This window comes from Pleurodeles waltl, chromosome 4_2 (genome assembly GCF_031143425.1).
Source record: "Pleurodeles waltl isolate 20211129_DDA chromosome 4_2, aPleWal1.hap1.20221129, whole genome shotgun sequence".
Lineage (NCBI taxonomy): Eukaryota > Metazoa > Chordata > Amphibia > Caudata > Salamandridae > Pleurodeles > Pleurodeles waltl.
In genome coordinates, this window is record NC_090443.1 from 369,029,317 (window position 1) to 369,044,516 (window position 15,200).

The 15,200-nt window shown below is 46.0% G+C and overlaps 1 protein-coding gene across 1 annotated transcript in view; it reads left to right on the forward strand.

Annotated features, from left to right (window-relative positions):
• Positions 1–14,838, forward strand: part of LOC138292733 (cytochrome P450 2D15-like) — a 335,835-nt gene extending 320,997 nt beyond the window's left edge. The window contains exons 8-9 of the mRNA XM_069231469.1: positions 5,931–6,072; positions 11,323–14,838. Coding sequence (XP_069087570.1) covers positions 5,931–6,072; positions 11,323–11,501 — 321 coding nt within the window. The 3' untranslated portion in view covers positions 11,502–14,838. The remainder of the gene's footprint in view (positions 1–5,930; positions 6,073–11,322) is intronic.
• The last annotated feature ends 362 nt before the right edge of the window (positions 14,839–15,200 follow it).

A 15,200-nucleotide genomic window follows, 5' to 3' on the forward strand; every position in this document is an offset into this window, starting at 1 on the left:
TTGGTGCGTAAGTGGATTCTGCCATAGGGGTAGATGGGCCAACTGAAAAATAGGCCTATCTGCCCCAAGGAAGACAGAAAATACCTTTAGTAGTGTGTCCCCACGGGGAGCAACCCTTGCCCAAGGGGGCACCCCCCAAACAAAAACAAAAAACACACACACTATCCCTGGTGCCTAAGTGGCTTCTGCCCCCTTGGGAACAATGGGCCTAAAAACAAAACCCCCCATCCACTAACAGACACTATCCCTGGTGTCTAAGTGGCTTCTACCCCCCCTGGGGGCAGAAAAGGCCAACAGTTCAATGCCCCCCTTGGGGGGACACCCCTTGCCCAAGGGGATGCACCCCCACATAAATAAACATATAAAAAAAATCCCTGGCGTTCTAGTGGTTTCTGCCCCCCTTAGGGACAGATCAGCCTAAAAATAATAGGCCTAGGTTTCCCCAAGGGGGGCAGAAATGGCCTCTGTACATGTTCCCCCAATGGGGTGTGACCCTTGCCCCTTGGTGTCTGAGTGGTTTCTGCCCCCCTTGGGGACAGATCAGCCTAAAAATAATAAGAAATGGCCAACAGTTCAATGCCCCCTTAGGGGGGGGGCGCCCCTTGCCCAATGGGGCGCCCCCCCCCCCACATAAATACATTTTTTTACTAAAATCCCTGGTGTTCTAATGGGGGCAGACCAGCCTAAAAATAATAGGCCGATCTGCCCCCAAGGGGGGCAGAAATGTCCACAGGTAACATGCCCCCAAAATGGGAGTGACCCTTGCCCAAGGGGCCGCTCCCAAACAACAAAATCGAGCAATATGAAAAAAAAAAAAAAATCCCTGGCGTCTAGTGGTTTCTGCCCCCTTGGGGCAGATCAGCCTAAAAATAATAGTACGATCTGCCCCTAAGGGGGGCAGAAATGGCCACAACAAACATGCCCCCCAAATGCGAGAGACCCTTGCCCAAGGGGCCGCTTCCGACACACACAGCACAATAAAAATAAAAAATAAATAAAATTCCTGGCTTCTAGTGGGCAATCCTGGTGCCCGATCGCAATGCGATCGGGCAGCAGGGATGCTCAAAGAGACACTGAGGGAAAGGAAAACCCTTTCCTTTCCCCCAGGGCCTCTTTGTTTACAACGCCCCCACCCACTGGAGGAGAAACTCACCTCTTTCTCCTAATCACACTGGAAGCAAATGGCTTCCAGTGTGACCGGCACCCTGTAATGATGTCAGCGCACGATCGCGCGCTGATGTCATTAAGGGGGGCTGGGGGTCAGGGCCATCCCTGCCTTGGGGGGGTGGGAGGGAAGCCCACAGAGGGAGCGCTAGCGCTCCCTCTGAGCTCAGTGCCGAGAATGTAATGGTTACGTCCTCGGCACATGAGCACTGTGCCGCGGGATCTAACCGTTATGTCCGCGGCACAGAAGCAGTTAAATATGTGCATTTCTTGTAGAAAGGCAACAAAATGCTTTTTGAAAGCATGCTTTAAATGCATGCAGCCAGGGGAAGATAATAAAAGGTAAATAATGAATGCTGTGTGTGCAGCAAGCAAATTAAAGTAGTTCTGCCCATTAAAGCAACAAGTTGTGGATAAGAATGAGTACTTGGGCCACGGAGACTGATAACAGAAAGACACATGGAATAACAGGAAATAGAATGTCTATAACCAATGAAAAGGAGGAAAAATAAAGTGACAAGCACACCGACCAATAAGAAAAGAAGGCAGAATGCAAGTACCTTTCAAGATATATTAAATAAAACACATTTCACAAGCGCTGTGCAGGCGAAACCTAAAAAGGACACCTGGTTATCTTTGACCTTAGCATGCAGCGGAAAAATTCGCCTTAACGAGAACTGTATGTGCAACATGTAAACTCAAGGTGGTGGAGTGTGGAGACAGCCTGCAAGTATCCCTGTACTTGTTTTGTCTGACAATGTTATGTTAACGTAAAATTAAAATAAAATATTTCCAAAAGAAATGGTGACAGATCTGCCACCCTAATGCAGACTGCTGGTCCTTCTGCATATTTGATAGTTTCACCAATGTCGAAATCAGACCTGATAGCAGAGTTGACAGTGACTCTGCAGTCTAGTTATGCACACTTTCTTATTCACACCCACACATGGATGGGGAGACAAAGAGGAATGCAGATTGAACATCCATGATTTTTGTCATATCATCTCATTGCCAAAACAAGTCGTTATTATTAAAAAGCCCATGGAACTTCATCCAATTTATGATAAAATAAACCTAAAAGGTGAAATTGCAGAGGTTTCAAGGAAGGTTGGATGTTAGTGCCAACAGTCTAGAACCTACATGTTTACAATACTATAAGAGTTACCTGCAGACAACATTCTGGAACTGTCTGGTTTTCCAGCGCTTTTCATATCTGGATCAATTTTTCGCTAGTTCAGAAACACCCAGGCCCTCACTATGAGTCTGGCGGTCCTAGGACTGCCAGACTTGCGGTGGCGGTCTGACTGCCGCCAAAGCGGTGGTCCAACCACTTTGGCGGCAGTCAGACCACCACATTATGGCCATGGTGGTTCGGCCATGGTCGGACCACCAGTTTCCCTCCACTGGAGGAACTGGCGGTCCTAATCCGCTGGGGCAGCGCTGCATGCAGCGCCACCCTGGGGATTACGACCCCCATCTCCGCCAGCTTTTACATGCCGGTTTCACTGCCTTGTTAAACCTGGCAGAGAGAGGGTGCGGGGGGGCCGCGAGGGCCCTTGCACTGCCTATGGAATGCATGGGCAATACAGGGGTCCCCATGGACAACCCTGTCACGCTTTTCACTGTCTGCTTAGTCTGAATGGAAATATCCTTACCACCCAAACTTACCAAACCTTTTGACACTGGTGCACTAGGGCTATTCCCCACAGCTACTGAGACCAACCAAATTACCTCTTTTGTTTCTCCATACCCTCTCACACCCAATAGACCCAGTTTCTCACCTTTAGAAACAAAACCGCCTGAAGGTGCCTGCCATTCTCTTTCTCCTCTTCAATCGTTATGGACTGTCCTGGGAAGCAAATCCTGTGAAACACCAAAACCCCTTCCTCCATTAGATAACATCCCAACATTTCTTTTAGGCTTTTCCCCGCACATTGCTTTCTTCCATTTCCTCCCAGATTTCACCATCCGCCATATCTTGATCATCTTCATAGTCAAGCAAATCATCCTGCAAATTGAAAACAGTATCAAGAACGTCAGCGCCCCAACTGGTAGATGGTTGCTCAAGAATCTGTCTGCCTCCTGAATCCAAAGATCCACCAGGCAATGCCTTCAGAGCCAGGCTGTCGTTCCAGAAACAACTTTCTCTTCTGACTGGCCTATCAAGGGTGCCCCATCCCTCGCTGGGAAATACACTGTCGCCGTACTCTCCTTGGGACAAGTCGGCATGTCTCTATCCCTTGAGCCGCTAAGCCCAAAGGAGCTGTCACACCTCAAATTACCTCCAGCCGCCCTGGGCTGTGCCTAACCAAAAACCTGACGAACATGCAAATTATGTCCTTCACTCTGTAAAGTGTCCACAAAATTAGACTCCCCTGCATAGAAATCTAAATTCTGTACTACATACTGCTCAAAGTCAAAGGACAACTGTGCTGGCCACATAGTATTGTTGTCAGCCTGCCATCTCTGCACCTTATAAATCATAGGACTAAGCAATCAATGCACCATTTGCACATTAGGATGATCCTGCTTGCTAAAATTTGCTTGATCCTGTTGAAAAAACTCTTGCCTGACTATGTAGCCACCTCTCCACCCCAGAATATCCAAATCTTCCTGTGAGTCAATTACAATGACCAGGTTGAAAGAATTAGTGGGGGCGGCTATCTTGAAATGTACGCCCAACTCACTTTCCTCTAATGAGTCAGGTGGCATAGCAGCCAGCCCTGACTCCTGTGTGTGCAGTTCCAGCAATCCTTCCTCTGTTACGCTGCCCCCAACCTGACACACAGCACACTAGAAACACAAGCCCCCAGCGGCTTGCATGACTCACCACATTGGTGGCCTAAACACCTCTTCCTCCGCCGTGCTGCCTTCCTAACAATTCCCATGAGGCGAGGCAAACCGAGCCCCCCACGTGGAATAATAACGCGCTCCTCTAAAAATGGAACAACAACACCCAATACCAAATTGCTCACCGACAACTGCCGGCTCAGATGAGGAACATGCTCATCTACCCAACGTGCACTTCTGACAGTATTTTCTCCCTCTTTGAACAGGCGATGTGTACACTAAAACTGCTGCAGCAACCCCTTCAGCTGACGCCCTCTTAGGGTTTTTAATACCCACCCGAGCCTGCTCTAAAACACCTGCTTGTAACAAATCCTCCCTACCCTCCTCATACAAAAATTTTAATGCCTCCACTACTTTATTAGGCTGAGCCATTATCCACTAATACCGTAGTGAATTACAACCACTGAAACTGAAACCAAAATGATTTTCTTCCTACCGAACCCTGAAAAGGAACCAATGAAAAAAACCACACCATGGCTACCTGGGGTGTGACGGCGGCCAAAAAGGCCACCCACGTCATGCCTTCCTTTTTTTAAGGCCTGTCACTAGACCCTCCCCTTAGGACCACCCACCAGTCTTGGAGATCTGCATCATTGGTTGCACCACCGATGCCCGATAAGCCCAGGGGGAGCCTCCATTATCCTGACTAAACTTTGTATCTTGGTTATTTAGTTGCTAACTATTTCCCTTATGTCACACTATGGGGGTCATTATGTTTTTGGGGGGATGCCCCACCGCCAGCTGTCAACGACGGCCGGCATCCGGTCAAATAATGACGCATGGAGCCTCACCGCCATTGATGGCGGTGAGGCTGCCATGCACCATGCTGGCGGTCGGTGGCGGGGTGGATGCTGATCCACCCTCACCGCCACATCACTCCATACCCGCCACATCAATAATGAAGCAATTATAGGCGTGGCGGTGTATGGAGAGGCAGTGATGGTGATGGAACAGCATACAGGGAGCCCATTCCCTCCTGGAGCAGTGCAACGGAAGAGGTAAGTGCTGTCCGAGAGGGAAGGGGGGAGGGGTGTGTGTGTGTGGGTGTGCGAATGCATTGGGGTGTGCGTAAGTGTATGTGGGGGGATGTGTGTCTGAGTGCATGTAAGTGAATGGGTGCATGTGGATGTGTGGGTTTGGGGTTTGGGTGGACCTGTATGTAGGGGTGGGGGATGAGGGATGGGGAGGGTGGGGTGGGGGATGAGGGATGGGGAGGGTTGGGTGGGGGTACCTACATGCGGTTTTGGGGGTGGATGTTTGGAGGGTCCGTTTTTGGAGTTCGGGTGGGGGCTGTCCATGGGCTTGGGGAGTGGGTACGGATAGTAGAAAGGGGGGAAGGGCCTTGTGTGCCACATATAGGTGACAGGAATGATTATTCCTGCCACCCGTATGCTTTCCTCCAGAGATTATCTGGCGGGGTAACTCGCCAGGGAATCCCTGGTGGAAATGGGATCATAATCCCACCGCCTGTGTGGCCTCCACCGCTGCGTCGATTGTGTCCACAGTCGGCCCGGCGGTCAAATCTGGCCTAGCTATGGGTAGTAGTGAACTGGCTGCTTTGCAGCCAGTTCACTACTGTGTTCAGAATATGGCGGTCTGGACCACCATCCTGTCGGCGGTAATGACTGCCACCGGTGGCGTGGTGGTACAGAGTTTCATGTTCACAATGACAACCTATATCTTAAACCAACCTTCTCTGGCTCATCTTATAGTGATCTACACACCACCACCAGCTCATGTATTTACCCATATATCACATGTACAGAAGGACAGTTCAGGGACCCAGTTGCATTTGCACCTTTTGGAGCGTTGGAAAGCATGAGTAACTTTAATTGGAGAGTACTTTTTTGGAGAGTACTTTTTACTGTTAACTAAACTGAAACATTTCTCACCTGCTCTGGTTTTTCTTTCTTTAGGGTACAACTGTAATCACCAACCTCTCCTCTGTGCTGAAAGATGAGACTGTGTGGGAAAAACCTCACCAGTTTTACCCACAACACTTCCTGGATAAAGACGGGAACTTTGTGAAACGAGAAGCATTCATGGCTTTCTCCGCAGGTGAATACGTATGTGTCTGTCTAGATGGCATGCAATGTTTACCATGCAGTTTCTACTTCTGGTGATGTTACAGTGTTGGTCAGTACAACACAGGTAAGTATAACACCCAAGCAATTATTTGGCTCATTTACAGTGCTTTACTTTATTAAGCAAGCACATATTGTTTTAAAATACATTTTTCAGTGTCATTTCAAAAGTGAAATTTAAGGGTCAAGAGATGAATTTTTTAGGGTTCAGGGGTGGGTAGAGGTAAAGGAAGGTGAGATTTTTTGGGGTTCAAGGGTAGCTAAAGATATGGGAATATAAAGGTTCTTTAGTGGTCAGGGGTGTTTTTTGCAAAAGGTAGGTAAGGGTTTTTTAAGGTTCATAGGTGCGTCAAAGTGAAGGGAGGTAAGATTTATTTAGGGTTCAGGGACAAGTAGAATTAAAATGTGATAAATACTTTTTTTGGGTTCACGGGTGGTTAGAGATAACGGTAGGTAAAGGGTTTTTAGGTTCCAGAGGTGGATAGCAGTAAAGGAGGGTAATGGTTTTTTAGGGTTCAGGGATAGGTAGAGTTGAATGGGGCGAGGGACATTTAGGATTCAGGGGCTGCGTAGAGGCGAAGATAGATAAGAAAAAACAATTAAAAAAATTGGGACCTTTTCCACAAGGGCGGGGGGACAGGTTATCCATCCACACTCTGCCCCCTTTGATCATTCTTTCTTAATCATTTTCAGGACCCGGTACTAAATCCCTAGAGTCCTGTAATGGTTGACGCAACGTTTCTTGCCTGTGCTTGATTGATCACACTGAAACTTTCCAGAGAGGAACTGAAGTGAAAGAACTATTTTTGAAAGTTTTATGAAGATTCATGAAACAATGCCAAAGTTATAAGCAAACCAAAGAGATATCAAAACAAATCCCTTTCAGGGTTAGCGTGACGCATAAATTATGCAAAAAAGAATAGAGAACACTGGGTAGTTCCCAAATTTTGGTGGAGAGCAGTTTAGTAAGGAGCACCCTGCAACATCAGCCACACTCTAGATTTGCTCACCTTAAATGTCTGTTTATCTAGCAAAGTTTTTAAGCATAAGATCAGTACAGTGCTATCTACGCCGAGCTAGATAGTGACAAAGTCTTTTGCCCTTTGTACAGCAAAGTCTTAAAGCATAGGTTTGATACAGTGTCAACCTTGCCGGGCTGTAAAATGGCAAACGCCATTTACCACTCCAGGCACAGTATTATTGCTGTGCAAAGGGCAAAAGACTTTGGGGGTCATTCTGACCCTGGCGGTCATGGACCGCCAGGGCCAACGGCCGCGGAAGCACCGCCAACAGGCTTGCGGTGCTTCTGGGGCCATTCTGACCGCGGCTTGAAAAAGGAAACCGGCGGCGCTGCAAGCAGCGCCGCCATGGGGATTCCGACCCCCTTCCCGCCATCATGTTTCTGGCGGTTTTCACCGCCAGAAACAGGATGGTGGGAACGGGTGTCGTGGGGCCCCTGGGGGCCCCTGCAGTGCCCATGCCACTGGCATGGGCACTGTAGGGGCCCCCTAACAGGGCCCCATTAAGATTTTCAGTGTCTGCTTGGCAGACACTGAAAATCGCGACGGGTGCAACTGCACCCATCACACACCAGCAACTCCGCCGGCTCCATTCGGAGCCGGCTTCATCGTTGCTGGTGCTTTCCCGCTGGGCGGGCGGGCGGCCTTTTGGCGGTCGCCCGCCAGCCCAGCGGGAAAGTCAGAATGACCGCCGCGGTCTTTTGACCGCGGTGCGGTCTTCTGGCGGTGACCGCAGGGCGGGCGGCGACCGCCGCCCGCCGCGGTCAGAATGACCGCCAAAGTCTTTTGCCCTTTGTACAGCAAAGTCTTAAAGCATAGGTTTGATACAGTGTCAACCTTGCCGGGCTGTAAAATGGCAAAAGCCATTTACCACTCCAAGCACAGTATTATTGCTGTACAAAGGGCAAAAGACTTTGGGGGTCATTCTGACCCTGGCGGTCATGGACCGCCAGGGCCAACGACCACAGAAGCACCGCCAACAGGCTGGCGATGCTTCTGGGGCCATTCTGACCCGCCGCGGTCAGAAAAAGGAAACCGGCGGTTTCCCGCCGGTTTCCCGCTGGCCCAGGGAATCCTCCACGGCGGCGCTGCAAGCAGCGCCGCCATGGGGATTCCGACCCCCTTCCCGCCATCCTGTTTCTGGCGGTTTTCACAGCCAGAAACAGGATGGCGGGAACGGGTGTCGTGGGGCCCCTTGGGGCCCCTGCAGTGCCCCATTAAGATTTTCAGTGTCTGCTTGGCAGACACTGAAAATCGCGATGGGTGCAACTGCACCCGTCGCACACCAGCAACTCCGCCGGCTCCATTCGGAGCCGGCTTCATTGTTGCTGGTGCTTTCCCGCTGGGCGGGCGGGCGGCCTTTTGGCGGTCGCCCGCCAGCCCAGCGGGAAAGTCAGAATGACCGCCGCGGTCTTTTGACCGCGGTACGGTCTTCTGGCGGTGACCGCCTTTGTGACTATCTAGCTCAGCGTGGATTGCACTGTACTGATCCTATGCTTAAAATCTGCTAGATAAACAGACATTTGAAGTGAGCAAATCTAGAGAGTTGCTTGTGTTGCAGGGTGCTCCTTACTAGAGCTTCTCTCCACCTAAATTTGGGAACAACCCAGAGTTTTCTGTTCTTTTTTGCATAATTTATAAGTCACTCTATCCTGGAGTGGTAAATGGCTTTTGTCATTTTACAGCCCGGCAAGGTTGACACTGTGTCAAACCTATGCTTAAAGAATTTGCTGTACAAAGAGCAAAAGACTTTGTCACTATCTAGCTCGGCGTGGATAGCTCTGTACTGATCCTATGCTTAAAAACTTTTCTAGATAAAAAGACATTTAAGATGAGCAAATCTAGAGTGTGGCTGGTGTTGCAGGGTCCTCCTTACTAGAGCTGCTCTCCACCTAAATTTGGGAACTACCCAGAGTTCTTTTTTGCATATATATATATATATAATTTATTTATTTTTTTCCTCTTAAATAATCAAAAGTTACAGGGACGTTCTAGAGATTTTGAAAATGTCAATTAAAACATACTTTTTCAACTAACAAAGCTGTTGAAATTCACCAGTTATAGTTATCTCAAGGAACTATAACTTGGGAACTTGTATCCTGTGGTAACTAGTCCTCACGCCCCTGTAATGCATAGCATTGTCATTAATGATGTAATTTCAATTGTTGCAGTGATATCATATCATGTCATGAGTGATGCAATATAAGCGGTAATTAGCAGTGCAGTGCCTGGCGAGGGCGTGAGTAATAGTTAACTTAGGGCACCCCCGCCCAAATAATTTTTAAAGAAACCCTCAGGCAACTACATTTTTTTTATTTGCTGCGATCCACTGGGAGTATCGCAGGATGTCTGCAAATAATTTTGGTCCCAGCACCCCTCAAGGGGTGTGGAAGCAAGGCATCCCTACCCTGCCCCCTAAAAATTTTTAAGCATTTTGAGGATAGGGAACTAAGTCCCCAAGTCTTGCAGTGGCTGCGACAACAGTGTTGATCATGTTTTGTCCAGCGAATCAGAGTGCTCACTACCGTGGGCCTCCCCCTCACTCACAAAAGACCCTCTAAACCACCCGCCCAGAACTAGAAATATTTTTGAGCCTTAATATCTAAAAAACTACTGCACAGATTTACATCAAATTGCAAAAAAGTGCACTCTTTCTGGTAAAATTCTAGTTTCCTACCAAACGTGGTGTACTTCAGTTCAGCCATTTTCACTTTTTCAAGTTTTAAAAAAGTCTGTGGAAAATGCATGGAGATTTTGTGTTTTGGAAATGCTTTTTTCTGAGCCCCTGCTTGATGGATCATCCCAAAACTTGTCAGTAAGGAACTGAGCAAAAGAGAGCACTTTTTTGGAAAGTTTCGGGATGGCACCAAAGTTATCAGCAAATTTAAAAGGCACTTCCTATGGAAACTCCATCCTACCCATTCTAACTGTAACTACTCAGTGCACACACCACTTTTATGGGGCTCAGAGAGCCATGATTTCTGTACCCAGTTAGTGAAATTACCATTTCTGCACATTAGTTGGGGTGGATATGGTTTTCTAGGACGGGATATGCCACCATATTTTGACAACTAGCTGGTGCACAATCATTAGGGCGTGAGTCAATAAAGTCAACAAGTCATAGTCCGATATGAATGCTTTGTACAATATAATCAACTTTTTCATTAATTTCTCATTCTTCCATGTCTTTCTTTCACTCTTGCACAAAGGCAGTGTGATTCACAGTGAACAAATTTCAACAGAAATGCAAATTCTGGCCTTTTTTTGTATGCGATTCAAATCCAGACTTTATCTGCAACACATAGCAATTCTTCCTCCATTAATCACGTAATCACGAAGTTGTAAATCAAATGCATTTCGGGCATGAGCCCTTTGTCAGGGGTAGCTGCGGTGCAGTAACTGGTCACATCAGAACCAGTATTTTCAATGTATCTCCAAAGATACCATTATGTCAACCTAAAACTCTCTTTAAACTTCATACTCTCAAATTAAGTGAATATACGCGTGCAGCAGTTAATTAAAGTAGAACGGTGTGCCTGAATAACTTACTAGATGATAATGCTGTATACTTGACATGACTAAAATGTGCTCACTTATAAAATACGATACTGTGCTGTTATCACTTCACTCCTCCACCGGATCAAGACCATATACAAACATGCCCACGCCCACCTAATAAATTATTCGGATGAAGAATCGCTCTGTGTTGCGAGGTAAGCCTGGTTTGGCATCTCATATGAAAAAAGCCTGGATCAGCATTTCTGTTGAAGCGTTTACACTACACCCTGATTGTGTATCTTGGGTCTGGTATCCCTCCGTGCACCAGCTAGGGTCATACTATTGTGGCGTGTTGGACAGTGCACACACGAGGTCACACATCTTGCCTTTGAGCATTTAGGAACCTGATTGATGATTTGGATTAAAGGTGCAAATTGATGCGCATTTATCATTCCTTTAGTAATGTGCCACCATATACCATATGATCCCGATAAAGATGAGATAGTCAGACGTATATAGAATTGGATTGTGACCTGTCTGGGTGGGGCAGCACATTGAACCATGAAATCACTTGCAATTCTAATTGAAGAATATTCTTCAATTAAATTTATAATCCTACCGTTGAAACGCTCTTGCATTTTCTTCTCCCAGAGTAACACCCTACCACTTCGTCATTGATTGGACTTCCTATCTCATTTTCTCTGCAGGTCGTCGAGTTTGTTTGGGGGAACAACTTGCCAAGATGGAACTATTTCTCTTTTTCACCACGCTCCTGCAGTCCTTCACATTCACCAGCCCTGAGGGACAGCCTGGGCCGAAAGAGGATGCCATCTTTGCTCTCACACGAAGCCCTTATTCGTACCAGATCTGTGCCACAATGAGATAAACCTCTACTGCCAACTGCCCCTCCAACATTATTCAGCTGTTGACCACACCTCTGTATATATGGACTAGCTACTTATATCTTTTCATGGGGCACAGAAGGATTCAGTATAGATCTTATTCCTATGCCTGCAGCACAACCAATTCTGTGTGTTTCTTTCTATATTACCCTCTCTAGCTACGGATTCCGCAGTATGTTTCTGCGTACATCTGTGAAGGATAGCCTCAAAACGTCATTAGCTGCAGTTGTAAACTTGGACTTAAGTCCTCCAGGAGATCTGTGACACACAGGTTATCACCTACATTGATAACCTTGTTCCATGCTCATGGAGCATCTCCACCTTCACCACAAAAGCTATAGCAAGTGAAGAGGGCAGTTACTATATACTGAGGGCCTGATGTATATCTTGGCAGCTTGTGAAGTCTGCTATGGATATACATACCTCCAAGATAAAGGCCCAACCGCCAGATTTAAAAGTGGGTGGACCTTTGGTTTAACCACGGTGGAGACTACTCCTTCTCTGCCATGATTAAGCCCCTCTGACAGCCCTGCAGAGTAAGGCCCATTGGAGGCAGGCCTGTAATTCCGCCCACCTAATTTACATGGGCAGAATTAGCGGTCAGTTTTGACTGCCTGTCGCTGCCAGGAAATCCCTGACAGTAAGGAGCAATGAAAACTAATAAATGCTCCTGTCAGCAATGGAAGGAAACGCCCATGGCAAGGAGGTCATTTTCTTTCTCATTTTCAAAAAGGAAATCCTGTTTCAGGATTTTCTTTTTGAAAATAAAAAGGAAAACAGTTTGGTGCAACGGAGCCCTGCACCAAGCCTTAAATGACATTGATATGAACCACCATGATGGTGGTTCCTGCCAATGCTTTAAAAATGACAACCAGCTTGGTGGTCAATTCTAAGCTTGGAGGGTAGCATCTCCATTAGGGCGATGGAGTATTTTACTCTATCTCTCAAACAGAGAAACGGACCACTCGCCATTACATAAATTAGGCCCTGAATATGTTTAATAAAATGGTCCGACACACAGCCCTACTTTGTTATACTTAGGCCAAATGTTCTACATTGTTCGTTATGTCTTCCAGAAGCTAGACTAAATAGTGACCCCCGAAAAAGCTTTTTTCTAACTCTTCCACACCATTTCTAGTAATGTAATGTCATACTGTCAAGCTTGCTTTATAATAAATATAGTTTACATCAATTCTCAAAAGTAAGTATTCAGAGACTTCAAGGGATTCATAGCTAGTATCAGTTTATGATACAAATGTCTCATGTAAGTAGCACGACTGTGTTTAAATCTATGGAGGAGCAACTTCATCAGGCCAGCGCTGCAACCACTGCCATGGATCCCAGCTGTGCAAAAAATGACATTCAAATTGCTATGTAGAAGTTCCCCCGATAAGTTTGTACTTCCCGCCTCTGAAAATTTTACCCTAATTGCACAGTAAGACATATGGGAAGGCAGCCTTTAACTGTCTATGGTTTTAATTAAGAAATACAATTTGTAGTTATTAATCATCTGCAAGAATGAATAATCTACAATGTATGTAGGTGTCCAAAGTGACTCTTGGACAGATCTGAATTAGTGCTTCATTCTAGATTTTGTTGTGATTAAATATTTCTTCAGGCGCTTCAGGTACAAGTGGGGAGTAACACACCATCTATCCAAAAGATGGATATCCTGTTTGCCCACCACATCTTTTCCCTTCACATTTGGAGGACACAGGAATGCAGTGTTGCTGGTTTTAGCCCTGACAGTAAAATTTTATTGTGCCTTCACCTAATTTAGGATAGCCCTTCCAGCACCATTTCTGTTGTCATGCTGCACAAAAAAACATGAAAATATATTGGACAGGCTTGGCAAAAACCACCGGAATGTGAAAAAGATTTTGATGGTGGGTTCAAAGTGGATATACATTTTCCAGGGTCCTTGTGATTGGCTGATGGTGGTGGAAAAATAAGCCAGATGACAGAATGAGAGCAGGAAAAATGCCCTGCAACAAAGGTTTGCAACTGGACAAGGACCTGTGGACATAAATATTTACCTCTCATGTAATGTGGAGTTGTGGGAAAGTCTGGAGGGTCAGAAGCTGCATCTTTTTCTCCTAGTTTGGCTCCTGTCCTACTTGTGGGAGCTGGTTTGGAATAAATAGCCTCAAAGCACATAAGGGATGAAGGTGCTGCCTTCACTACACGGGCGCTTTCACATCTTGTCTGCTACACTCTAAAAATAAGTAATTTCATCATGTTTATGAATCTTATGGCAGAGATTCATTCCGGTGCCAGCTCTTTTACACAAATACAGGTCTTCACATACTAGTACAAAAATGTACTCCAGAGAGAGCATTTTCTCCATATAGAATTAGATGGTCTCAAGCTGGAGAAAAGATGGAGTAATGTATTCTTTCCCACCTGCTAAAAGTGTGAGTCATGGTCATGCATTCACCCCTGACATAGTTGATCTATTTGTATTTAACATGAATGACTCGTATTCTGCCTTTTCAAGACTCCAGAATAAAAGAGAGGCCAAAGCCAGTGCTGTTTTGTTTGCATGCAATGCTCTACTTATAACTCAGAGGCTTGTTTCAACATCTGTATTCTATAATCCAAACCTCTCTGATGGGTACTAGGAAATAGCTATAGAACATGTGATTATGGAAGGGTTTCCTGTGGTTCAAACATTTGAGCACTTGGTCATCTGTTTTTTGTGTTCTCTATCTGGCCAGAAATCGAAAATCTAAAGGCTAACAGAAGATTATTAACTTCTAATGATAATTTGTTTAGATCTGTGGATATGCCAATTTCCGGGTCCTCTAAACAATGCAATAACCAATATGTAGGAAAACAAAAGAGTGATGAGTGGAGTGCTAGAATTAATCTCAGCCACTGATGAGTACACTGGGCTACATTCCAGTCCATCATCTTTTTGTTTGTCAACCATGCTACCACAGACAGGATAAACCTTTATTCAAATCATGCTTAGCCGTTCTTTACTAGGAGCAGTCAAGCCATAGCTGTCAGACCAGCTCCTCTCTGAATGGGAACACAAGCAACCCCAGACCGATTTGGCCTCATCAGTAGGGTGCAGCTTGAGTTCTGTGGCACAATGAGCATGCAACTTACATCTTGTCACATCTCTCGCTCTTGGGGTATTACACAGAGGAAAGCAAAAGAGTGAAGGGCAGAATCTATGCATAAATTTATACTGATGCAATGTAAACAGTGTGCAGTCTACATAGTTAACGCACAAAGACGTTGTGTTTGTCAGTGGTGAACAGCTTTTCCTGGGCCAATTAATGTATTGAAATAAACATTGCGCTTACCCTCCTATTGAAGACAATTTTTAAGTACTACAGATTAAATGATATAAAAAATGTATTAACCACCTGAGATATATTCAGTAATGTGCCTCTCCATAACAAGCTTAACTTATAGGTAGGCCATTTACACTGGTAAAGTTTTTCACAATAGACGGACCTCTTCACTGATGTGCAATGATGCTAAATTTTGAAGGAAAGACCCAATCAGTTAGACAGGCACTATACGCCTCCGGCACCCATGACCTCATCTGTGGAGTTCGGCAAGGATCATACCTGAGCCCGACCCCCTTTAATGCATGTATGATCCATCTAGCCAGCATCATTTGCCATCTGCTCTCATGATATTAACATCCTCTCCTACGCCGATGACAG